At 38.6% G+C, this 27,835-nt stretch overlaps 1 protein-coding gene and 2 long non-coding RNA genes across 5 annotated transcripts in view; all 3 read right to left on the bottom strand.

The window, feature by feature from the left end:
- Positions 1-2,066: 2,066 nt before the first annotated feature.
- LOC110375761 (uncharacterized) lies at positions 2,067-2,901 on the bottom strand. Its single transcript, XR_002429501.3, has 2 exons — positions 2,643-2,901; positions 2,067-2,398 (listed from the first exon to the last, which is right to left on the bottom strand). It is a non-coding gene; the product is annotated as an uncharacterized LOC110375761 (long non-coding RNA).
- A 2,343-nt stretch (positions 2,902-5,244) lies between these two features.
- LOC110375758 (uncharacterized) lies at positions 5,245-6,291 on the bottom strand. The gene is made up of 2 exons (XR_002429499.3): positions 6,152-6,291; positions 5,245-5,594 (listed from the first exon to the last, which is right to left on the bottom strand). It is a non-coding gene; the product is annotated as an uncharacterized LOC110375758 (long non-coding RNA).
- A 3,210-nt stretch (positions 6,292-9,501) lies between these two features.
- LOC110375773 (epidermal growth factor receptor) overlaps positions 9,502-27,835 on the bottom strand; it is a 108,469-nt gene continuing 90,135 nt past the window's right edge. For 2 of the 3 annotated variants that reach the window (XM_021334021.3, XM_021334022.3), the window contains 4 exons: positions 14,800-16,200; positions 14,378-14,510; positions 12,091-13,930; positions 9,502-11,848 (listed from right to left, as the gene is read on the bottom strand). In XM_021334021.3, the coding sequence (XP_021189696.3) occupies positions 11,015-11,848; positions 12,091-13,930; positions 14,378-14,510; positions 14,800-16,200 (4,208 nt within the window). In that variant the 3' untranslated portion in view covers positions 9,502-11,014. Of the gene's footprint in view, positions 11,849-12,090; positions 13,931-14,377; positions 14,511-14,799; positions 16,201-25,331; positions 25,557-27,835 lie in introns of those variants that run through there. The other variant, XM_021334020.3, reaches the window with a different exon arrangement.

Genomic DNA, 27,835 nt, shown 5'->3' with positions numbered 1-27,835 from the left:
TTCTTTCTTTTTTATTTTTCCTGCCATGATGTTTTGATATTTTGCTTTTGTTTTTCTTCACTTTGGAAAAGTCAAAATATTGGTTTCGTCCGCGGTTCGTGGCGCGATCAAAACCAATTAAAAAAAACATGAAGAAACCTTGCTAGAAGTGCTGACCGTTAGTGCCTGTATCCCCCATACTCGTGGAAAGACATTACGAAGCAAGTGCGGAGGAAGTTTCCCGCTGGCCGGCCGGCATCGAGTGCCCCGTTGTCGGCTGATTCCTTTCCCGTCCACTTCCCCTTTTTCCCCGGTAAGTTTGTCTTTTCCAATCATATTAAGGGTCACGGGGTTTCAACGGGGACTTCAACGGAGATTGCAGTAACGCCAGCAACTTCTCCAGCGAGGACCGTCCAGAAAGAAAAATACTGTTTCTATTAAAAGGTGTAAATTCAATATAAAATAACTCCTCCCCTGGCTCGAACACATGCGAAGATCCTCCTGGGTATGCTGAGCATCAAGTTATCCAGCATTTCCTGGAGTAACCTATCCCATTCTTCAATAGCGCCTTCCCTGAGCTCTGGAACTGTCCGGGGACGTGGTTCACGGTTCCATACTGCTCGTTTAAAGCATCCCACGCGTGCTCTACTGGGTTTAAGTCGGGCGAGCCGGCAGGCCAGTCTAATCGTGTGATATCGTATTCTTGAAGAGCAGCATTGACTCGTTGAGCTCGATGTGCGGGCGCATTATCATCGACCAGTACAAATTGGTGCCCAATGGTTTACTCGGAATGGTCTGACGATATCATCAATAGCGTCAACTGCTTTGTACATATCTCCTGTCATGAAGCCCCGATACGTAATCAAAGGCGTTCCAACTCCAATCATAATGCCACCCCAAAAGGACACCGATTTTCCGCCTGCTGAACTGTTCCAGTGGCAGTTCTTTGCTAGAAGCTTGTTTTTTAAGTTCTTTTTACCTTAATTTTATGTTTCACTAGTTTCCGCTCGCGGCTTCGCCCGCATCAAGTTCAGTTATATCGCGTTTCCAAGAGAACTCTTCAAAAGTCCGGGATAAAAACTATCCTGTTCTTTCTTAAGGTTAACTCTATCTGTGTACCAAATTTTATTAAAATCAGTTCTGTGGTTTAGACGTGAAAGCGTTACAGACAGACAGTTACTTTCGCATTTATAATATTAGTACTTAAAGATGTCTCGTATAAATTGATTACATAACTAATGGAACGATTTCAGCCAGTACTTTATTTCTTTGTTAGATTGATTTTTGTATTAAGTTCTATCAAGACTGATTAGTATTTACCTGTTAGTTAAGCGTCTATTCAGACGGACTACTGGGGCCCGATTCTTCTAATTTTACTTAAGCGACATAAGATTCACATTCGACTGAGATATAATCACGACTCAATTACGATTGAAGCGTATGTGGCATTCCGCTATTTTTTTTCTTTGAAATAAACGTTTTTATCCTTTTCTGTCATTTAATAATGAATCACTTTGTCTGCAAATGATTTACGATTGCAATATGATTGTAGAGCAAACCGTATAGACCAAAATCACCAAAATAGCAGACCAATCGCAAACCAATCGAATGCCGTTGGAATACGATTGGTCATATATTAGTAGCAGAACACCCGCTAAGGTTAAAACTGCTACTGCGATTCAATGTCTATTCAATTTTGACATTACTATCTTAGGAGAATCGGGCCCCTGAGTTCTATTTGGTTATACGACTTTTACCTATCTATTTCTAAAAGCCACTGTTGAACAAACTTCTTTGTTATCAATGTATCCCAATCCCACTCGGTGTAAGAAGGATGTAGATAAGTAACTGTTTACCTAACTACATAAAATTAATCATCCATTTCATATTTACACAATGGAAGGCTGGCAGTCTCAGGCTCCCTACATACCTATCAGCTCTAGAACTAAACTCATCACTATCGAACAAAGAAATTACTGAATATAGATATCGTTTTTCGACATGATATTTATGACTTACGGTTGCATGACCTACATACGTAGGTACCTAGAACTTTTTCAATTCAGGTTATTAAATAAAACAACGCCTCAAACTAAAAAGGGTTTAATAGAAAGTGGTTCTCTAAGGTAGGTTGATACAATAATTCTTTATATTAGGACAATCTAAGGGTTAGAGAGAGACTAAGACGAAATTAATATAATAATCGCTCTGAGCCAAATGCAGCGCATTTAGTTGGCAGGGGCAGAACCGCTGGAGGTGGTGTGGTAGCCATGTATGGGGTGAATGCGGAGGCCGCACACCTCACAGATGCACCACATCGTCACATCCGTCGGTTGCTGCATGTTCTGCATGTCCTTGTACGGCGAGTCGGTGACGATGACCAGCCGCGTCCCAGCCTCCCTCGGAGTAGTCATCGCAACTGGAAACAATATTACCGCTAAGTTACTACAAGTCGCACAAGCAGCTCAGTGCAGGGCAATGCAGGGCAAGGGCGCCGAGCCAGGTCATGTGGATTAATTGGATCAAATCCGAGCATTAAAAATCCTAATTAGGCTATCTATTATTTGGGGCAAATCGCTCAAAAAATGTTGCAAAAATCAGTATTGCGTGCTATAGTGTCACTAATTGTCATTTAGATGCAAGGCTCTAAGTGAGGTACTTACTTGGTGAGTAGATCGTCAGCAGAGGTTAACCCGTACAGCAAGGTCGGCTGCTCGAGACTCAGTGGCCGGGCGAGCTTGCAGCTTCCGGGCCGAATCGCGATTCCTATTGATTGATGGCAGCCCTTGTCTGCGCAAGTGCAGTTTAAATCTAGCACTCACCTGTACGCGTAGGTTAGGTACACAACATCGGCTCGCGACAGACGAAATGATTTATAGGTTTGGCTTTTATAAGGTGCGCGCCACACTGCGGGGACACACTTCGGCACGCTGCACACTGTTTGTCGGCCGACAATTTGATCGAGCACTTAATAAGTACGGAGAGGTATGGGAGATGACTTCTCCTCTTTATGCGCTAATAAATTGACCTTCTTCCTCCGAGCCTTTTTCCCAAACTATGTTGGGGTCGGCTTCCAGTCTAACCGGATGTAGCTGAGTACCAGTGCTCTACAAGGAGCGCGATTAAATTGACCATTGACTACCTATTTCATTTAATTTACATGTAGATATACCTACTATAAAAAAAGATAATAAATAATTTACAATAAAATAGCAGCAAACCATGACATTGCATAGGGATCATGATCCAACAAGCTCAAGGCACTTTGAATGTAGTTCCGCGACTTGAGTGACCAGAGAAGTACTTGTTAACTACCGAAGAATTCGCTAACAAGAGAGTACTCTCTCGCGCGAGTATCGCCGGGTATCGCTCAGATAGCGCCTAGCCTACAACAGCGAGTTACTTGTTGCTTGTTTGGGTTAAACAGACCGCTATTATGTATTCATCAGGATCGCGACATCCAGTCTGATGAACTAATATTACCGTATTCTTTCGTCTGAATTGAATTTTATTAGATTGTACAGATTTAGGTTGTTGTAAGTACTGATAGACCGAAGCGAAGCTTACGAGAAACAACGTGGCCGGTTGTCGTTAGGCTGTAAATTGATTACTTTTGAAATGTCTTCTTTTGAGATTATTTTGTGCCCACAGACAAAGGAAAGATGAACGGAGATGCCATAAGGTAGGTAGGTCAGGCTCCTTCTTGGGGGTCAATTAAAGTACGGTAGGCGTGATCAGTTACTAGAACTAACGAGGCGTTCGGGACCATGTCAAATATAGACGAATGTATCAGAGATTAGTTTTTATTGAATTTTGATTAAAAAAAAATTTTGGTTTTGATTTTGCGGTACGAAATCTTTGATAAGCTTCTGTTCTTTGAGGTTGTTCCAAGATTTTTTTGAGTGAAAAGTCTATTACCATCATTTATTGCCACAGTTTCAAGTTTTAGAGTACTTGAGGTTATGTACGATTATGTGTTTCGGCCCTTATATACAACAGATACAAAAATCTGGAATAAGGCGGCAATTTTAAACACAATCACAGATACAAAACTGAAATGTTATATTTCCGATTTTTAGCTATGAAGTTGTCACGTTGACTAAACGATGATCAACTCCATTTATTTTGAAAGTTCAAGTCTGTAGCTGAAGTTGAAAGCACACATATCATTTGTGCCATCTTAGGCTTATTATTATAAAAGGTCCTCTTTTTGGTGGGAAATCATTAAAATCAAATGACGTTTTGGTGGCTACATGACACTGTCAGACTCTTACTCACTAAAACCCGCCTCTGTTTCTTCTCAACACTTTATGTACCAGATATACCTTATGTACCCAGTACCTCTTTCGTACAATCCAAAACCCCAGAGAGAGTCAGCAAACCCCAGTGCCCCACTCATTCAGAGGAGCGTGTGACATGGGCCTGTCATCTTTAAAGAAATGATAGGTCGTTAAGCCACTCACATCCACCGCAGCCAGATGAGATGCAGGCTAAGATGAGAGGTGCGAATTTCCAATCTCTCCACCGCCTCCTTCTATTTCTATAGCATGACTGTTTCGCAGAAGGAAGCGACGGCATACCATTCCACGCGGTGGTGCTCTTCCCAGGCAGGGCACATTGCATATAGATATTTGTTAATTTTTTTCCTTTTTCTTTAACTTTAGTCCAGATGTGATGATGATGGATTATTATACATCTCATGCTCATTTAAAACTACAAAAAGATTTTTTAAACTGAGTTCTGAATTATTTGATATCTTGGACATCAAACCACGTTAAACTGTATGCCGGCCCGGTAGACCCGGCTGTCATTGAACATCCTTGGCAGTCGTTACAGGTAGTCAGAAGCCAGTAAGCCTGACACCAGTCTAACCAAGGGGGTTGCCCGGGTAATTGAGTTGAGGAGGTCAGATAGGCAGTCCGTCCTTGTTAAACACTCAGATAACAGGTTAGACTAGAAGCCGACGCAACATAAATGGAAAAAGAGGTTTGGGAGTTGATCTGAATGACTTGATATCTTTCCCAAACAACTTTAATCAACCACTTGTCTAGATTTATTACTTACCCATAAATACCTTACCAAAGCAGGTTGAACCTAGTTCAGACTGAACTGAAATTGTAAAGCTTACCTTCATTTGAGTGTCTTGAAAACTGGAAGTCCTAATTTCCTTGATTAGATACTTACTTTTTATTATTTTATCTATGATTCATCATCAGGTGTGACAAGCTCAGCAAGTTCAAGGGTTTGTGAAATAAAACAATCAACCACACAAAGGCGACCTTTATTGTAAGTTATTACAATATAGACCAGAAAGGATAGTGACAGAACGAAGACCAATCATGACCTACACAACTATATGATGTGTGTAGTATCGAAATAACCTTCAAAAAGGGTGCTGTGAGTACAGCTTGAAATCCATGGGTTTGCGACCATGGTAATATGTTATCGTTTACGTATTCGTTAGGCTTCGGAGCGACCCGAAGCGCCGAGGTGGCCGAGAGCCTTACGGCTGCTCGCGTCCATCAACGGCTTAGAAGCAAATGGGGCTGTCATTTGGAGCTGCATCGTCTCTGCCCGTGACAGCGATGTCCGCGCCACAGCTGGCTCGTCCGGATCTATAAAGAAAAAAATAGGGGATATTTTTAACATTGAAATTACACTTGTTTTTCGAACGCCAGGTATTTGCGTAGGTAATGGCCATCGTAAACCCGACAGGCTAATGGTCAAGTGTGATAGTGCCATTAGAAACAAATGACGAATCCAAATTTGAAACCAGGTCCAAGGTTTCGATTTTTAAAGTGAATTTAATAGGACGATCATTTAGGTATCCTAATTAATGATAGCTACACTGCATTGTTTCCGCACTGCGCAATAAATCAATACGTACAGACCAACCCCCCCTCGCTGGCCACACCCACTTCCCCCCACCCATATCCTGTTCAAATAACTAAATTAAATATATGACACAGAGTATTTAAACCTATATAATACAAGGAAATCCAACAAGCTATACCCCCACCCCAAGAAACAAAGACACACATATGTCACATTTAAGAAAGAGCAAACTTTGAGATTCGATAATAAGATGAACTTTCACCAAAGGCAATCATTTTGAAAATGGAACTGCTAAAAAATGAATGAAGAATGAAGAAGGTATTTATGTGGTACTCACCTTCATCCGGAAAGTCCCCCTCCATTGCTACTTAAGAGTACGTGTTCGACGTAGGAACGTCTATGCCTCTTGCAGTTTCTTCTCCCAATGCGGCACTACGGTATTGCGTCACAGGATCAATGCAGGCACTTGTATTGCGCAAGTGCAGTTCAGGCTCCTGAATTATACGTAATTTATTTCGGCCCAGCAAATCTATCCAATGATATGAAAATTATCTAGGCCTTAAGAATATCATCATCTGCCTGGCCTTTTCCCAACTGCAATGGGACTGCTTCCTGACTTCGACATCCAAGTATGTACTAGTGTTCTACATGGAGCGACTGTCTATCTGACCTCCTCAAACCCGTTAACCAGGCCAACCCTTGGTAAGAATGATTGTCATATTTTCTGTTCTCAGACTTCTCGTTATGACTGTTAAAAATCGGTAAAAAAAACTTTTAAGTTAAACGGTTTTATATCTTATGTGCACTGAAAACTAGAAAATAAAAAAATTGTTACTTACCTGTCAACCTACGTAGGTGGTCCCGGTCATATTAGACTAAAATAAAAACGTGGGGCTTCCTGACTTCGACATCCAAGTATGTACTAGTGTTCTACATGGAGCGACTGTCTATCTGACCTCCTCAAACCCGTTAACCAGGCCAACCCTTGGTAAGAATGATTGTCATATTTTCTGTTCTCAGACTTCTCGTTTGTTGTTAAAAATTGTTTACAACGTAGGCCCCCACGTTTTTATTTTAGTCTAATATGACCGGGACCACCTACGTAGGTTGACAGGTAAGTAACAATTTTTTTATTTTCTAGTTTTCAGTGCACATAAGATATAAAACCGTTTAACTTAAAAGTTTTTTTTACCGATTTTTTATTTTCTAGTTTTTAGTATTTAATGAAAATGCCTACCGAATATTCTTCATTCTATATATGGGTCGGCAGCGGTGAGGGAGTGCCAGACTCTTACTGACTAAAAACCTTTGTGTTTCGTCGTAGGCCTTTTATGTACCATGACCACGGTACCTAACTCTTTCGGACAATCCAGCAGCTCAGGCAGGCCTTGGCCCTGTTGGGCCCCGCTGGGGTTGCTGACAGTATTCTACTTGACTAGCCCTTTCATTTGATACCCATATTGATTGTGGAAAAAATATGTAATCCGCCATTTTGTACCGGCGGCCATCTTGGATTTACAATGTTATTGATATTACTATATTGTATTGTCATCGGAATTAAAGGTGTGTGCCAAATTTCAGATCAATCTGACAACAGGAAGGTACTTAAATTTGAATTACTAAATTTGACCCAAGAATAAATAATAAAACAAACGGGGTGAGCTAAATAAAACCGTTTAATAATAAAAACCGTTTAAAAACAGCTGGGACTCACAATTTCACCTTTTATATCTTCTTCGAAAACACGGCGACACTCGTCATGACATGATAATTTCCTACTAGCCGATTATTATCAGCCTTGGCAGCTGTTCTCATATCAGGAGATTGGCCAACTACGCAGGGGCCCGATTCTCCTAAGTTAATAATGTCAAAATCTAATAGAAATCGAATCGCCATATGATCGTAATAGCAGTTTTAACCATATCGGGCATTCTGCTACTAATAAAAGACCAATCGTATTCGATTGACATTTGATTGGTTTGCGATTGGTCTGCTATTTTGATGATTTTGGTCTATACGGTAGTTTGCTCTACAATCATATTGCAATAGTTAGTCATTTTCAGAGAAAATGATTCATTATTGAATGACAGAAAAGGATAAAAACGTTTATTTCAAAGAAAAAATAGCGGAATGCCACTTACGTTTCAATCGTAATCGAGTCGGGATTGGATCGCAGTCGAACGTAAATCGAATGTTTTTAAGTAAAATTAGGAGAATCGTGCCCCAGGGCATATTACCTACAGTGCACAAGCATTTGAGCAGACAGATGCACTCACTATTCCTTCATTCTCATAGCCGAGGGACTGTAATCCGACACGACCGGAGAGAGATCATTCGCGGGACCGACATTTACGTGCTCTATGCACGAGTGTATCAATCACCGACCTCCAGGCTCCGGGATGATTTGTGAAAGTTTCCAAAACCCTCGAAGCGATTTCGGCCCGGCCCGGGAATCGAAGCCGAGACCTCGTGCTCAGCAGCCGCGCTTGCGTCAGCTAGACCAATGAGGCGTCACGTCCTGACATAGTTGGTAACCCATTCATGGATGGGCCGCACCAAGCCTTTTCTCTTGCGGCTCTAGGCTTATCCACGAACTTATTTCAAGAACGCTCAATCAGTTCTTCTTCCGTATGTTTCCAATAAGCTTCCTAGCACTATAGGTACAGTTATCACTCGATACAAAAATAAATATTTATATAGGTAGTCAGGGAAGGGCTACCCTGTCTACACCCTAATTTTTGTATTTGATAGTATAGAGCCCTAACTGCCCTAATTAGGGGAACATTGATTGGAAAGAAAATTGAATTTACTGCATATTATGTATCTATATCTGTTGGTCTTCTTGTACTTGATAACTTAAGTCAGGTTCTAAATCGCCTTCTAATTAGGATTTCGCATTCGGTACGAGATTTCACTCTTGTGACTCGGTGCTTTAAGTTTCACCAGTATGGTCATGCATCCAAGACTTGCAAATCCGTCAATTGGGCCACTAGGGAGCAGAACTTGGTTTTAATTAAGCAAAAGTATTGTAAAAACCAATTGTATATAGTGAAGTAATAAATTATTTATTTATTCAGGAGGACATTCCAATTTAGAGATTCTTATTAGAACTTTAACTTGGTTCCTGAATGTTATTTCGTTTGAATGTATAAAATAAAAAACCGTACCGTTGTATGGGAGCCCCCCAAAACATTTATTTTATTCTAGTTTTCACTATTTGTTGTTATAGCGGCAACAGAAATACATCATCTGTGAAAATTTCAACTCTATCACGGTTCATGAGATACAGCCTGGTGACAGACGGACAGATGGACGGATAGAGGACCGAAAACATTAGTTCCGTTTAACCCTTTGGGTACGGAACCCTAAAAAGAATACCGAGATCTCTTCGATATGGAACTATAGATCTTGTACAAATAGGTAGGAGATAGATAAAGAAGCCAGCAGGTAAACCTACCCGGGTCTGCCATTCGAACACCTACTATTGTGATAAGGTTGATCAAATTGAATCAATTTGACAGATTGAGGAAGGTTGATGTGCCTGCATAAGTCTAACTGTCAGCCACTTATAGATCTCAGTAGGTAAGCAATTACAAGTTATAGGAAAGTAATTTATTGATACTTATATAGGGATTTCTGAATGGGTTGATAGGATGGGTCTTCGAGTGTAGAAATCAAACAAACACCTTATTTAAATTTCATTTATCAAGGTACAGGTACCTACATTTGCACCGCAAGTCACGGTACTAATATCTACATACATTGAACTCGAACAATATATAGCCATGAATAATAAAATGCATTTGATCAACTACTTAGTAGACATCTATTGATTACACACATACGTCCAAAATAAAATCATTCACTACAATTACAATGAGAACGATGCCTGCATATAATCAATAAACATTGCAAAAAACATCTACAGTAATGTATTGTATAACTATTTCATTTAAATGGCACAAAATAATTTAGACTTCATTCAAGATAAAAAAAACGAAATATATATATAATTACATGGTATTTCATATGTGAGTAGTTACTACTACATACAAACATTAAAAGGGAAATTATTACGTAAAATAATAAAAATATATACAATAGCGTTATTATTTACATGTTACATGGCAAACGAAGGAGTTTGGTCTTATATGAAACAATCTAAGTAATAAGAATTTGCATTAGTTTGAAGTTTGAGCTTAATTTGTGCTAATAAGGAGTGCCCTTTTAAATTAATGTCTTTTATAAAGCCTCGCTGTAGTATGAACATTTTTATGTACATACAGCAGGCATAGAGTTGGAGGTAAACGATTCTAGAAGCGGCCATTGGCATTTCAAGCTGTCAACGTAACAAACTCAGGGGGGAAAACATGTTGACAAGCCTAGCTACCGTTCAAAAAATGGCAAGATTACATGAAATAACTTATGGTAAATGAGCTTTGTACACAACATCAATTTAATTAATAAAGATCCTAAATCTGGGAATAATTTTACTATTATATGACTTTTAATATGCATTGTACATTTCACATGCACAGTTTAATAAATGTATGTTTAATATTATATCCTAATATGTAATGTATATTTAACTAGGAATACACAGAGATAAACCTAGTGTTAAAAATGTCTTTTAATGTTTGCTGTTGAAAAAGTTTGGGAATGTATCGGAAATAAATGCTGATAGTTCTACTTTCACGATAAGAATGAGCGAATTGCGACAGAGTAAAGACCTACTAGACATCAATGGCAAATGATTCGTCGCGTGTCGACAATGCATGCGAATCTTACTCTACTACACCAACTCCTCACTGGTTGTATATTCAAATTAAACTAATTATCACAGTTTTAACATAAAAATAAACGCACTAACATAACATTAGCGCTCGAAAACCTAAAACATAGCCGTCCTTAAACTAAATTAATAAATAACTTATATTTTTGTTAAAAGTGCATCAGTCGTGCACACTATAGAAATTATAATAATATACACATTAAAAATAACAGTACCTTTACATTTTAAGTAAAAAAATTAACAATTGGATTTTTTTATAACTACAATAAAATTCATATCAGAAATTGTATCAACGATCTAACACTAGCCATCGAATCAATGGCACGGGTCGTGCTCGCGGCACTATTAAGTAAACATACAAAAAGTCAATTACAAGACGAGATCAGTGGGATGGGGTAGTGTGGCGATTCACACCGTGGTCTCATTGCGGCGCAGCGGCTGCAGCTCGCGCTGCAGGTCGTTGTAGTACTCGTGGTCCGACATGGACTCCTCCTCCACCGAGCGCTGCGGCAGGTACTTGCTGGTGCTGGGCCGCGGCGTCGACTCGCTGAAGCTGCTCTCGCTCATGCACAGCGACTCCATCGGCACCGGCTCCGTCGGGATGCCCAGCGTCTGTGGCAGCACGTTCTCCTCCGACATCAAGTACTCCGGATTGTCCACACATCGCTTGCCAACAAAACTACTGAACCGCAAATCCTTTATTCCCTCCTGATTCTCGCCACCTTCTCCTATTAAATCCATGTAGGTTGAAGCGTTTTGCGTGTGCTGCGGCGAGGGCATCAGATAATCGTCCTCGTCCAGCGGCAGATTCAACTTCAGATTCCCGACCTGAGCATCTTTCGTTTTACTTTCGAAATTATTTTCACATCCTTCTGGGCGTCCTTTCATGGGGTCGCTGCAATATCTCGAACTTGAGCTGTCAGAGGCGCATACGCCATTGTTGTAATAGTGCCGTAGTTCGGTGCCATCGCCGCAGGGGTTGGCTTGATTGTACCTCAGGAGCTCATGGTCCCAAGTCTCCGATTTACTGGCACCATCAGGAGTGCCACACTCGTTGGCGGGGCCTCCGGTGGGCCACGTAGCAGACGGTTTCATTGAGTTCTGGTGAACCTCAATGACGGATATCGTCGTGTTAGTGCTTGGCCCAGATTTGAACTTAGGCTGTAAGTATTCATCCGCTTCCACCAGGGACTCCGGACCTTCCATCGCAGATGACAGGTTTCGAATCATTTCTTTCTCATCCTGAAAAGTAACAAGAAAGAATGTTAAAACTCATATTTGAGTTAAAATAAATATATATAATTCAATTACTAACTTTAGTCACATATGTAGGATAATAGTCCATGTACTAATGGAAAAAAGTAAGTATGTGTTTGGTAAGCACTATTGATCAATTATATTTTTGTCCACACATTTGTGCTATCAACACAACGTTGTTTTATTTTAGACTCAGTGATTATTAAATGATAGAAAATTGTAATTACCTGCGTGGAGTAGGACGGCAGCCGCATGAACTTGTCACCTGGTATCACCAAGTATCGGCCTGGGTCTCTGGCCATTTCAGCAAACGTATCTGCGAGCTGTTTGAATGTAGGCCGGCTGTCAGCGTCCAACATCCAGCATGACACCATAATGCAATAAATATCCAATGTGCAAATACTGGGCTGCGGTAGCTTGAGACCATTTTCGATTAGCTCCGGGACAGTTCGGGCAGATATTGTCTCATAAGGTCGTGCACCATAGCTCAACAGTTCCCAGATCGTTACTCCAAAAGCCCACACATCACTCTTGTGAGTAAAAATCCTGTGCTGGATGCATTCCAAAGCCAACCATTTGATGGGCATCTTACCGCCAGCTGCTTTGTATTCATCGGTATTAACTTCTAATAATTTGGCTAATCCAAAGTCAGTTATCTTTACACAGTTTGGTGTTTGTACTAGCACGTTGCGGGCAGCCAAGTCTCTATGCACCAATCGCTTCTCTTCCAAGTACGCCATACCACGGGCAATCTGCGTACACCAATTCAAAAAGGCTTTCGATCCAATTTTCTCCTTGTGTGTTCTGACGTAATCAAGCAGACATCCCAGAGGCATCAGTTGCGTTATAAGCATCATTTGGTTAGTCATGCAAACGGCGAGTAATTGAAGCAAGTTGGGGTGTTCAACACTGGCCATGATATAGGCTTCTTCCAAGAATTCCTTGCTAGTGTTAGCACCAGTTCCATCCTTTAGTACTTTAATAGCCACGGGGATCTTCACATTTTCACCTTCTGGTACCCACACACCTTTGTATACTTTGCCAAATGCTCCGTAACCGAGCATCCCTCCTCTTCGTAACTCTACCTCTTTTACAATTCTTAATTTGGCTAAGTTTGGTTTAACGTTGGTAGGACGAAGAGGTTCATTATCTTCACAGCCGGTCAGAACCATTGTCATTTTAACGGCCTCCTTGTTCGCTTTTGCTTTTTGTCTACAAGTATAGCCAATTATTCCAAGTATCACTAATAATAAAAATGCAAGGACGAGTATAATGATTAGTACAGTTGGTATTTTGGCCGTAACCATGTTAGGGTTACCGTTTGCGTGTGTAGAGCAGTAGGGTTCGTCAATGCGGTTTAGCAGTTGTTCATCAAAATATATCTTGTGAGGCATGTGCGACGGACAAGTATCGGTACAGTTAAAGAGCGATTGATTCTGGGTTTCGTCCGTGGTCAAAAATATTTTCAAATTTTTGCATTTTACGCAGTCCGTTGAAGATGATCCCATGCAGCCTTTGCATTCGGGGTGGCAAGGTGTGCAAGTCATTCTAACCTCATCAGTGAAGTCATCTGCTGGACATTCGTCTTCACATTGGTCTCCTCTTTTATAGCCGTTACACTGAAGGCAGACTTGAGTGTGTATACCAAATCCGACACATTTTTTGCATCTTGGATGGCATTTTCGGCAAACCACTTTAACTTTTCCTTCCAGTGGCTTCACATTACCCACCCATTCATTATAGTATCCATCAGGGCAAGGCTCGTATTCATTCAAGCAACTTTCCACCGTGGCTTCAACGCTGATGATAGCTTTTTTGCAGAAATTACAGGCACCTTCGCCAACTGTATTATTCGGACCTGTACAGCCGTTCGGGAAGCAGTTCTTATGGCAGGGTAAACAGGTCGCATTGTCAGATTGGTAGCGAGAGTCTGGGCATTTATTGACGCAGTATGGGCCATCTCGCACGTGCCTGCAACTGGTGCAGTTGGCGCCGGTGGGGCCGGTGCATCCATCCTTACATTCCGGGTGGCATTCCTTGCAGCTCTTAGGACCATCTTTGTATAATCTGTAATGGGCATAATTTTAAGTTAGTAATATTATTTTTAAGGTTTCTTTTCTGTGAATATTAAGGCACATGTTGGTATGTATAAGAGATAGCAAGACCGTTGTTCCGACGGTGGAACTGTCTATTCTTCCCACGCAAACTTCACCTTTGTTACGTAAATGAGCCTTATATTGACAAAGGCTTCCGCGAAACGTGATTAATGCATTTCAAAATAAATAGTGGATAGATGTGATGAATTTAACTAAATTGATAATTTATGTGCCTTATCTGGATATATCTACCAACAAATGTGCTGTCAGTCACAGTTACAATATATAAAGATGTTGACGCAAAAATATTTTTCATAAATAATACGAAACAATCGCTGTGCATTGATAATACAATTTGAAACATATTTTATATAATTTTGCACAAAAATGAATAACATGTCTTTTCGTTGATACCCACCCTGGGAGGACGCTGCAGTTCTGTAGGCATGTCTCCCCGAATTTGAAATTTTTGCAGGAGAGGCACTGATCCGGTCCTGGGCCCCAGCAACCATCCGCAGAGCATTGAGGATCGCAGACCAAATCTGCTTTTTCTGTTGAAAATGCATTGGTTAGGAACAAACCGCAACTATAAGTATATGAAGTCACGGCTATGGTGAGAATGCTCAATAACGCAGGCGTTAGAGAGCATCGCACAGCCGTCTGATGCAGTTGCTGTTATTGGGTTAGTCAGTGTGTATGAGGACATAAAAAGATCATAAGAATTCGCTTGGGAACATACAAAAAAATCATATTTGATCGCATTGGCAATATTAATAAGTAAAGAAACCTAACTTTAAATGAGGATCCTCAAAACAAGAGCTAAGTCGCAGAGCTACTCACCACAAGTACGCAGATCGCCATTGTTTTGTATTATTTGTTTGTGATCTTTCGACTTTACAAGTTTGGTCCATGCAATCTTTTCAGCGAAGCACAAATACTTGTTTTCCATTATTGCTATAGCGCCAGAGTTGACTCGTTTCAAAGATTTTAATCCCAAAGACTTGAGTGATGTTTTGACGATGTAGAGTGAAGCGAAAAGATTCTCGACGACTTGACGTCCTCCAATCACTTCCAAGTTGCGGAAGTAAGAGAGGCTGGTGAAGTTCGGATGGTGCGCCTGCACGTTCAGGTAGCCGGTCACCTCGCGGACTGTGCTGAATACTTCAAGCTTGTGAGGCTCCATCTTAGCATAGCGCTCACCAAAAGAGTAATCTGGATTGACATGCTGAAATCCCGTGAAGGTCATTTCCAAAATCTCAATCGAACCATCAATGATGGTGCAGTCTTTGAAACTGTCGATGTTTCCAGAATGAATTGGTTTTTCCGCGTGGCAAGTCTTCGGACAGGTTACATTGCACGGAATACATTCTCCGTTGACGGCTGTCTTGTTAGGAGGGCAGCTTCTCACACATGCTCCATTATCTTTTAACAGATGTTCAGGGCAGTTCCGTACACATGTTGCACCATAAGCATATTTTCCATTTGGATTAGGCTCCCAAGAATAGGTAGTTGGATTATAAATCTGCATTGGAGGACATTCTTGAGAGCACGTTCCTTCATCATAGAAGTTTCTACACGCGAGGCATTGACTTGGGAGGGGACCGGTGCAGCCACCAGCGCAGAACGCGTTGCAGCAATCTCTGGGGTTCCGACCAAAACATCGTCCTTGCGCACACTGTGGGCTGCATATTGTCTTAGAGAATTTTTGGCAGTTCTCAGGTCCTTCGCCCCAACAACCGGCTTCACAGCTGCTGTCACATCTCGGACAGTCTCGCTCGGCAGCAGCAAAGTCGTACACATAAACATAGGTAGCGTTGACTCCAGTGATTATCTCGTCCCAATTAATAGTCTTTACGTGGCATAGGTTGTAGTTATTATAAATGCCAACGCTGCCACGTAGCACGTCACGCAAAGCTGGCAGCTCCAATGTAAATGCTGAGGACATGGTGACCATCAGGGCGAACTCTTCCTCTCTTACGTTCAGCTTGAACAGTGTCCGTCCACGAATAATTTGCAGCTGGGGCAGCACAATGTGTCGAACATTGACGTGTGAAATGAGCACGTAACCGGTAACCTCTCTTATGTATTTAAGAAAAGATAAGTCCATGGTCTCGTTCTGAAGCCAGGTAAGTTCCAGGTTACCATCGACGTACGTGCAATTTGTGAATCGGTCTCGAAGATTCCGATAGTGGGTGTCGCGGTTTGACGGCACCGACATTCTTCCATTTGTTCCGATGCATACTGAAAGAAAAGAAAAATATACAATTAAAAGTAGTCCAAAACCAGGTGTTAGTTTAAAAGGCGTTTGTCTATACGAGTAGTAATAATAAAAACAATGTATTTGTGTTGGGTCGACGTTCGACAAGTTAGGAACCGAGCTCGTCTAACGAAGAGGCGTTGCCGCGTGGGCGGACTCTATAAAGCCAGTTTCTTCTACTACGCTACAAGTAAAACCGCTATTTGTGATTAATCGATGGAAATAGTTTACAATGCCGTTTGGCTTCGGTGAACGGAATCAGCGTTAGGAACTAAACCGTGTATGTAAAGCGAATAGTGAGATAATGTAAAAGTGTCAGTCATCATGTTTACCGTTGAACAGCTTATTTTTGTATCAAACACAATACTCGGCTGTTCATTACCTACATAATATTATGTAGATTTACAAAATAAATGTTAATAAATATTCGGTTTAAAAATAAATTAAAATTGCAAAACACTTCGATTCGCGCAATATAATTAGGTTTTCTTCTACAAACAAAGCATACAGAATTCATTTAGAAATAGTTTTGCAAATCTAAATAAAGGTCTCGATTTCCCAGGGATCAAATGTCCACACACTTGCATAACCTTACCTAAACCACCGAACCTGTAAGACAGACAAAAGCATTCGCCTTTTGGTTTAGTACCGTATTCCCTTTTGATTGAGTTCAAAATCGCTTGAGATTAGGAGAGGCTGTATCTTCGCAACAAAACATAGTTATTGTCATAGAACTGTATAGAAATATGAAGGTATTCAAGAGGCAAGGTAAATTTTACCTGCTCTTCTGAATAATAGACTTTTTTTTTCACCAGTGTATATAAGAGTATAATATTACTGTCATACGATACATCTCTGGTATTTGTACGGTTGGGGGCACGTTTTTTTGGGCTTTCAAGATTTTTGTTTAGTTTTAAGTAAAGGAACGAAGTTCTTAGTAAGTACTTTTGTTGTGCCGTATCAGTTTTAATGGGATTTAAAGTATTGGTCTCGTTTTTTCATAAAATATCATCTGATTTGGTTAAAATACCACATTGTAGGCTAAACTCAAGATTGTAAGATATGAAAGAAAAACTTAAAACATGGAGATTTTCATAATTTTATTTTTTTGTAGTTTTTTGGTTCCGTTGCTTTGCATTAATGTTGAAACTGTGCCGAGACATAGATCAGTGATTTCCATGTATATAAAACGTCACGTATTTCCAATTACTTGTTTACTATATCGTTGTGAAACACGCACTAACTTAATTACATGTAGGTAGATATGTTCGCATGATCGATCGGTAATTACATAATTATCTTAGGATATGCCATAACTTGTGTTGAGGAAACACTTTATTTGGAATTGAAGGACTGTGATCTAAATACCTTGTCGCTTCTCTCGAGCCTTTATCCCAAGTATGTTGGGGTCGGCTTCCAGTCTAACCAGCAGCTGGGTACCAGTGTTTCACAATGAGCGACTGCCTGTCTAACTGATCTCCTTAACTCTGTTACCCGGGGAATTTACTATAGGTATGCAACTAAAATAATAATACCGATTACTTTTGGCTCTTTGTAGCTTAAATAAATTGTGTATCAAATATTGTTTCTATCGTTTTGTTTGGCCGGACACTGTGAAATTATTTATCGAGAGACAGCGAAGTGTGTGTGGTTAGATTAAGTTGCCTACATACTCAAGGTAAGTGTACGCCTCGCTACTAGTTCTAACGAGGTTCACTCACAAATAACTTTCTCTATAGCTTCGATTACAATTGCAGTATGAAAAACAACAATTTTAGAACAGGAATACATATTCAAGGAATTCTTTGACTATAATCAAACCAACAAAGGCTAGGCTTTATTGATCATAAAGTCAAGACAAAATACTTAATACAATCAATTTACTTACACAAAATATAGGCAAACGTTTTATACTTTCTAAAATGCCATCCGCTTAAGCGACAAAGTTATGAATCGTCTCGAGCCTCAGAGGTGCTCAGAGTTGCACGCCTATACAATTCGGATGGGTTACCACCCACGTTTGTGCCTGATTTGAGATGTAGCCAACTGTTCGAGGAGGCTGTGTGATTTATTACTTTCATATTTGGCGGTATTAACTTGCTACCTCGAGTGATTACAAAACAACGGACCGCTTTTCACTGCTCATTGCGCTGTATGCTGTATTTCTCAGGGTTTCCATCATCATATCCTGACCTGACAACTATGAAATCACTTAGAAGGTAAGTATACCCTATCAAACAAAAAGAGATTTTTCGATCGGTCTAGGCTTCATATTATAAATAATTTAAAAAAAAGATCCTCCTCCTCTTTTTTGGGTAGTTGAGTAAAAATACGTTGTATCGCTAAATATTGTTTTGAACATTAGCATTCTAATGTTAGGAATGTGCACTGTAGTATCCGGTTGTCCTAGTTGGACCATTTGATGACAAACGAGATAGTTTTGAAACGTGTACACAGATTCACAGATATAAAAATGACATTATTTAATGTTGAGTCTAAACAATAATGCGTGGGACGAACTGGACTGTTGGAGCTGTCAAATGAAAGTGTGTTTGACCGGTCATGATTCTGTCTATGAGTTTCGATAAATAAATAATTTGTATTGACTTGGTAAAAAACAATTGCCGATGTACAACAAGCTAAAATACGCCTCTATTCATAAGGAATTTAAAAGCGATCTTTTGGGCGTTCTAAGGGCTGTCTTTTGTATTTTTTTTACGTTGAAAAAGTAGCCTGTTTTGTAGCCAAGTGATTTTGAATTTTGAAAAACTCTACCAAGCATATGAGCATACATAAACAACAGGAATTGAGTAGAGTTAGACAGTAACTAAAATAAAATACAGCGACTGATTAATTACCTTTGTTTACACGACTAAAGTAGTAAACATTTTATTTTACTGTTGTAAACTGACAGCAGTCGTATCATGTAATCGTAATCACTGATAAAGATCTAACGAGATAATCAGATCTAAGCAGATATGCTGATGTGTCTGCCGTAAACAGCAACATTTTAATATTAATTTATTTAATTATGTGGCTAGCCATTATTTATATATTTAAGTAGGCGCTGAAATACTTTATTGCATTCAATATACAAGGACCTTTTTAATTCTTTAATTTCTGATGCCAAGAACTTAAAAATACCATGGGCTGATTTCAAGCAAAGCGTGAAACGAACTCAATGGTTTAACTAATCTTATCCATGGTCTACTCTTTGAATAGTGCAAATTCAATAAACAAGGCTTAAATAAGTATAACTAGAACTATAGTTGTTCTACATACACTGCGATTAACTGCACCTAATATTTACCAAACTCAACGCGAAATAGAACCTACATCTGGAAACTGTAAGGTTGTATAGCGCTACACAATCCGACTAAGTTGGGTAGGAACGCTGCTCTCGGCTCGACTGGTTTGTCTTAAGGCAATGTTTTTATCCAGTTACTTGCATTCTGAAGCATTGGAACCAGTTTTGTGCCGCCACCATCTCGTTCTTGTAACACGACCTTTCACTACAATCCATTATCGTACGGTGTACCTTGCTGCGCCTGACTGCAGTTCCTTTTATGTTTATAAAGAAATGAGGCATTGGACGCCGTGCGTTTTGATTTGACCGATGCCTGATTCGAATGGCGCTCAAAAACCGAACCTGAATTTCCACGAAAGTGAAATAACTAAATAACTTTTACACAGGAGTTCCAAAGTTGGGAATAATAAGAGGTTTAATTTGTACCAAGTTTCGATCTAGGAGCAGCCTTTGTACGTTACACAACTAATGCACTATTTCCCTCTCGCTTTGGTGAAGACAAAATGGCAGTGACGAGTAATTCTGAAAAGGCTCACCGAGAGTTTATTGAAGACAAGTTTTTATGAATAAGGTTTATCTCAGGAGCACTTAAAATGTCCAATGAATAAGCTCGGCTCTTCACAAAACGAGATATTAAATTGTTTTGTCCTTCTGCACCGAGCAAACAGAAGACTTAAGAAGTATTGAAATAATAATAATTAGGCCTCAACAGTCTGCGAGTAAAGTCTGGCTTATTACGTGATTTTATGTACATACATTGTGAAGAATAAGACAGATACATATGTAGATATCCTTGACCCTTTTTTGAATAATAAATATGTGACGTTACTGCCGCTAAATAATCTTATGTAACCCCCTGGCGCGAACGTTGTAATCAACTCGTATTCTTATTAATTTGTTTTACATAAACTATCCTGTAAAATTATGCTTATATAAGCTGTTTATGAACATAAAAAGTTTCATTAAAGTTGTTCCAGTGGTTTATGCGTAATGCTCTAACAAGGAAACAAACATAAATGTACAGTTTTAATTGTAATACATGGAATATATTTTACAAAGGTAATGTCGGTTGCCATGTTTAACTAAAGGCCTGTATTAATAATGTTATCTATAAAATAGTTGAAAGCTTTGTAAAAGGTTAGTTAGTATAGTTGTTTTAATTACCCAGATGTAAAGGACTGGGCGTTTTATTGCGCCAGAGTTTTCTTGTTAGCTACCCGGTCAATATTTATTAGGAAAATATAAACACCGTTATAGGGTAAAGTAAAAATCGCAATGAATACAAGATTTTCTAATGAGCTTGTTACATCAAATCTCTACCAAGTTAAATAAAGGTTACATACATAGTTTACAATCTTGTATTTCGAGGTGAAATTTATCATCTTACAGCTTCACAGAGAAATATAGCGCAATCTATCTAATATAAAAATTCCACGTGAAAAATGATCCCTCAATTTCGGAATTCACACACTTATAACTTGTTATCACCCATTAATATCTGAGTCATAAATTCTAGTTCATTTAGTTTCCAAGATTCAAAGTATTCGAACATACGATGGGTCAAGAAACTCTGTTCGCATATCATTTAGAACTTGATCAAATCTAGTTGGATCGAAATATCAAATTCAGGCTCATTAATTCATGGCGTTAAGCATTTTAAGACGCTTTAAATTAATTCTTTAGAGCCTAGTGATAACATCGGTGGTGAACTTTACAAATGATTTTAGGAAAATATGTGGCACTTACGGTTCGACACTTAGGTACTCGTAAATCGTCCAAAGTTTAAACTGCAAGTTACCCTTTAAAAGCTACTGCACCATCCAAAAATTTTTCATTGGCAAAAGACTACAGACATTCTAGACTAAAATCTACAGTTACTGTTTTATAACAACATTATTTAATAGGCGAAACAGAACGCGAAATATAAAGAGCAACAAAGTTTTCTTCGCGTGCGTTGAGATCTTTCGTTGGGAAAATTCTTAAACATTTCTCGACTGCCAAGTTATAACAAACATACATATATTAATTCTTAAAGTTATTAAATAAATAAAGCTACAATTATAACTTCAAGTGACCTAGATTACTGCCGCCGCGAAAAGGGTTATAAAAATAACACGTGGGTTTAAGGCGCCCAAAACTGTACAAACAACCAGGTGGTGAGATTGTCGTATTTTGCCACACACGAACATAATTCCATGGAAACGCGTAGGAGCATGTTATTTCCTTCTGTAAGGTCTTTATATTAAAAACAATACCTACTGCCTTTTCCTTGTTAGTCATTTTTTTAATTTCGAGCTTTTGGAATCAAAGGAGGTTTCATTTACGGCTTCTAGATTCAAACTTTACTATCATTGTATAATGACATACCTGTGATTGTCTCTGTATTTGTCTATAGATAGAACACATTTTGATGTTACTTTGTTTTTTATATACAGTTAAGTACACGTCTACAATTCCCGAACTTATACGATTCTCTTAGCTGTTCCAGAGCTAGTTGTAAGTTATCACTGCGCATGTCAGTGATTCCCACAGACTTATGAAGTACAGAAGGGACTTTATGGAAGCGAAAAATATTTAATAAAATGAGTTAATATTTCTCTAACAATAATGAGTAGAGTAGTTGCGCACTGCAGACTAAACAGTTGCCCGACAGTTGGTTTAGTTTCTCTTTTTATAAGCGCGAATCCAATGAAAGTTTTCAGTTGGCCTAATACCGGCTAAATACCTGATCTACCTTTGTAACATGCGTACTACCGCTCATCTAGAGGTACATACCGATTTAGGGGCCCAAACAAACGGCTGACTAAAAGTTTCCAGTGTGTGGGTACTTTTAATCTAGAAGGATCTCTTGTAAACAACTTATAAAATGTATTTCCATGTGAACTAATAAATTCTAGAAACATCTCATGTCACAGTATAAATCCTAGAGAAATTAAGTTCACATAATTCTTGCAGCCATGGCGAATGACTTGTATCTAACAAAACTAATTGACATTTATTATAAAAACATTAGCAATTTTGCTATACGAAGGATGTGACGCGTATTATGTCTCACGTCTCTTAAACTTCTGTCTTGCTCTAAATGCTTGTTAAAGACAGAGATGACGATGGTCAGTTTCGAACTACGTACACGATAGGTATTTGATATTGGCGCCAATCACAGCTAGAGTCAGCATTGGCTGTTATAAGGTCGTCATCTATTTGCTAGGCGTGTAATTTTATGGATTTCTGCGTATGATTTAAATATAGGTATTTACTTGATTTTATCGTGGTTTTACTCGTTTTTTATATACCTAACTGATCCTTGCACCTACATTAAGACTGGTAAGTAGGTATATGCCTGAGTTTGTTGCGCCACTTCTTCCCAGCAGAACACATGGGAAGTGTTAAAGGGTGGGCGTTTTGGGGGCTATCATTTGTCATTGAAGTTCGAAAAGTGCTGATTTAGCAGGCTAATCTGAATATAAACGTTTTTGAGTTTGAGTACAGTACCTAAATCAGGTCTGTCGAACTATCGTGATAAGGTTACGTCCATATTGGCTAGGCTAAGAGTTCAAAATCTAATTTATCTTTTATTTTGTTAAGTTGAACTACTCTCGTATGTATATTTTCAAAAATGCAATAGAGATACAAATGACTTCCAGTTATTTTGCCGCTCAATATGAACAAAGGCTCAACGCATTTCTTTCATATGGAGATCAGGTACAGATATTTGTAATTCAAAATCTGAAGAGACCACCCCGCCATTTTCTTTGGCCGTAAAAATGTTATGGACGCTTGAATTCACTTGAAGATATAATAAAAATCAAAAATGCTGTTTTGAAAGTGCGTTGAATTATTTCTAGTCACTCCAGGTATGGAATGATGTGTTTATAAACATATTGAATATGAAACTGTAATGAAGCTTTTTTATAATTTAATTCGATACTTGTTTTGTAATGGATCAGTTTGTGCATGGACTGCTCTATTTATTATTGTGACTATGGTTTTTGAATTATGTTAGAGATGGCTAAAATGCAATAACAATTATTTTGAACATCTCAAATAGCAGTGACAAATTGTTCAGAAATCTTTAGATTAGTTCCAAGTTGTGTGATGTTAGTAGACATTATAACATTTGACAAATTAAACAAATGAGTACCGTACACATACGTCATAGCGGAGTTTTATATTCGAGGTTTTAAACCGAGTATTTCGACATAACAATATGAAAGTAGGTAATAGGTTATTAACCAATTTGGGTTTTAATAACTGCGACTGCGTACACGTTAGTCACTATTACAACAGAAACTATTCGAAAATCGAGTATTGTTCAGATTTTGACAATAAACGCCATAGAACCTTGCAAATGAATGTCAATTCAAATGTTTAAGGAACAAAGTACATTTTCGCGTGAAAATAGTTTTTGTATTATGACATTTTTATAATTAATCGTACTGGTTAGGTACTTGCTTTATATTCTACAAAACTCGGGTCATTTATAACGGGATTTGGTGTCCATTAATGTTATTTGTAATTAGAACGGAACGTGTCGCGAAAACAATTTGATTTACCAACATTTAATTTGACAAAATTCCTAGTGATTAATTAGCTATGGTTGGCAATTTTTAAGTACATTAGTATTATTAGCTATGTCATAATAAGACGTTCTGATTGTTTTGTTAAGATAATTTTGTTCTGATTGTTTTTATACGAAGTTGACATTTAATACTTAAGATTTGAAGTAACTTAATCCGTCGCGGCTAATCCGTCAATTGTCATCTAAATCTTAGCCAAGCTTAACCCAGAGGCACTCGAGTGCTTAGCTCCAAGGTTTTATAAAGCATGTACATAATAACATAATAATAAAATAAAACAATGGAGCTTTGAAAGCCTTCGCGGTAAAGCAACGGATTTCTATAACAATCGGCCAAAACAAGTCTAAAGTTACCAACCATTTAGTGTACTGCAAATCGTTAGTATTTGACTTGACTTCTAATAATATTTGCAAAGGAAATTAGCAGTAATTACTTAAAGTTTTCTGATAATAATGTAGCAGTTTATATGGTTGTGATCAAGTTACGGCAAACACAAAATTAAATGTCAAATGAAAATCTTGAGAGATCAATCAGGTATTTACTTTGATATTTTTCGTATCAAAAGAAACTGTGGTTATTTAGGTTTAAAATCAACTGAAAATGAATTTCTCGTTTACTATCTAAGCAGGATACCTATATTTCCTTTGCATTTTGTATAGCTAATTTTTTTTTGTTCGTACGGAACAGTGCCGGTTGTATCCTACTTTGAGTCCGTGTCCACGCTTTAAACAAAACAGTCCTTTCCGAGAGCGGCTGCCAGGTAATATATAATTTTGTCAATCCATCCGTCTGTGCACGACAGCCTCACAAAAGCTGCAACCACCAAGTCGAAAGTTATAGCGTTTCACACTACGTGCACCTTGCCTTTCATCCCGAACGATATTGTCCCGCATCCCTTTCAAGACTCTCGGAAAACTTTGTCACACAGAACCAAGTTTAATTGTTCGTCCAGGCAGCCTCTTAAGGCCAGTTCAGTGTACCGCCGAGCAGCTTTCCGCGCTATATAAGGCTACGTTTGTTGGTTCGAGATAAGCTTTGTTTATTTTATTCCAGCGATTAGCTGGTATCGCGTCTTTATTTCTACGGTTTTATGGAGTTATTTTACGGTCACTGCGTGTGGTTTACATTTAGGTTACAGGTTTGTAGCACGTTTAGAACTATATCACAGAACACATTGGCATCAAGTGATGGCTTGAAACTTTGAAAGCGTCGTGGGCGGCACAGCACTTACTCTTTCCTTTAACGAATTCCGAATGTTTGTGTCGTGCGGGGACGTGTCGGTCCCCGTGGCCGCGGTGTCCGCGGGAGGCGACCGGGCTCCCGACTGCGACCAGCCAAAGGCACCACAACAAGGCACGCGCAGCGACCATGCTGCGACATCACTCGCGAAGCTACGCACACGACCGGCCGGCACTAACTTCCATCGTGTACTGGCCCGCCCGGTTTGTGGAGCCTCGCGCTGCGCGGGCGCACCCACAGACTCAAGCCTCCACAGACTAGACGCGAAGCCTTGCCTTTGGGCGGGAAAATGTATACTTCACAACAATCCGTTCGTGTGTAGATTACAATGTCACGTTTTATAAAAGTACGATTTCACTTAATAATTGTAGCACCAAAATCTAACGTAAACGTTTTTCTGTTATATGAAGGACTAAATCACCACTAAAATATTTCGTACAATTGCCAAAAAATCAATCATTTAACACCTGAAAATCCTGAACATATTCCCACACTTTTCCACGTAAATTCACTACATATAAACACTACAACGCTAGACCGGGAGTTGTGCTGTGCTCAGTTTGCCGCGTCTATCACTTATGGCGCTCTACGTCTGCCCTCTCACGAGCACAGGTAAACGCCGAGAAGGACGCAGGTACGCGGCGCACTCGACACGCCGTAGAAAAAAAAGCCACGTAACAAAAGTTCTTAATAACGCATTGTGCTCAACTAGCAAGATACGAACAAATTGTACTGATGGACGGATGAAAATGTAGCTTTTAGACTATCATGCACCTTTTCGGTTGTATTTCGTAATTAAAGTCTGTGATGTGATGGTTTTTTTGTATTCGCTGAATTTAAATAGTTTTGTTCCATTTGTAGTTACATTAGAGTTTTATTAAATTACCTTTTATGATCCAGGAATTTTCAACTGTCATTTTAAAACTATTTTTTTATTACATGAAATATATATACAAAGTTTTATTTCTATAAGTATCGTCCCTAAAGCTAGTGGAAGTCGGTCAGTGACTAATATCGCAGGTTCTTGTGGCACTATAATCGGTGTTGCCCAACGCAAGTAAATCGACAACTTTAACTATCGAATCCCTATTTACTTCGCTCTATAGGTTAGGCTAAGGCAACTAGTTTTTATGCATATTACGCAAAATAGTTTAAGATGCCAAACGAAATTTATTTATATTTAAGCTTACTTGTTGGAGCTTTACATAAAATTGTACCATAGACAGACGTTTTAAAACGGAATTACATAAATATATGGAAAAAAATGTGGAAACTTTTTTGAAAATCTTATCTACTTTAAATACACAGGAAAGTTGAGCATTAAATTAAATGTAAAGATTATTAAACCCTAAGTAAAATAAGCACAAAGCAAGGCTTTTAAGACTAAGGCAGAATAACTACCGACCATAAACAAGGCAACCTTCGAATTTAATAAAATAAATCGTTACGAGTTTTAAAAATGGACGTTTGATTAATTTGCAACATCCTACTCTAATATTACCGACGTCCTGTATCTGTGTACCTAATCAGACTCGAAACTAACTTACATATAACTTGGTGATACACCAAAATGGTCTAAAAGATTCAAACATTGAAGAACAAAGGATTAGAATCAAAACAATATGGAATTCAATATTCAATCTATCGTTAAAGAGTCGTAAAAGACTTACAAAATGTAAGAATGACGATACCACCCTTTCTGTTACTTATAATATTCTAGATAATTCTGCACGTAATAAGATGATAATATACTTAAATAAATTGCGATTAATAAAATACTTAAGTCACATTGATTAAGCTGAAAGTCAACTCCGACGTTATGAAGAGAAGGCTAGAACTTACGTACTCATTTCGCACTCAATAGCCTTGGAAAGTGTAATGTGGCGCTCAGAAAATATTTATTTATATCGGTAATGAAATGATTAATCTCAATATATTACAGTAATGTTATAGAGTAGAAGTATGTTCGTATCTTTACTTCAGTACCTGCCAAAAATTATTGTAAAGCCTGATCAAGCGATTATTCAAATTTTCCACATCGAAAAATACAAATATAGTAATAATATTGCCTATCTGTTATTTTTTCAAACCAGTTTGTTTTACGAATTTACTTAATACTTGTGTCCATTTTCGCATTAATAAAAGTAACCTTCGATGCGTAATAAGAACTTAATTATAATATTTTTTTTACGTGACATTCGCTTTTTTGTGTATATTTCAATAGAGTCCAGACGATACTAACTATAAATACTTTTTACTTATCAGGAGTATTTAAAAATTATGCCCAATTCAAGTATGATATGTAAATCAGTCAAAAAATGTAAATTTTAATCATCCGATTTATAACTTGTATTTTAATTATGAAACATAAATATTCAAGTGCCTAGTTATTATTGTTTGTCAAGTGACCATTTAGTTACAAGTAATTTACATGTTTATTGCCTAACTGTGGTTTAACCATGTGAACGTTATGAGTTAACTTTACCCTAATATGTA

This window comes from Helicoverpa armigera, chromosome 1 (genome assembly GCF_030705265.1).
Source record: "Helicoverpa armigera isolate CAAS_96S chromosome 1, ASM3070526v1, whole genome shotgun sequence".
NCBI classification, from domain to species: Eukaryota; Metazoa; Arthropoda; class Insecta; order Lepidoptera; family Noctuidae; genus Helicoverpa; species Helicoverpa armigera.
Note: the sequence above shows the minus strand (reverse complement) of the source record. Positions and strands in the feature narration are given on the sequence as shown.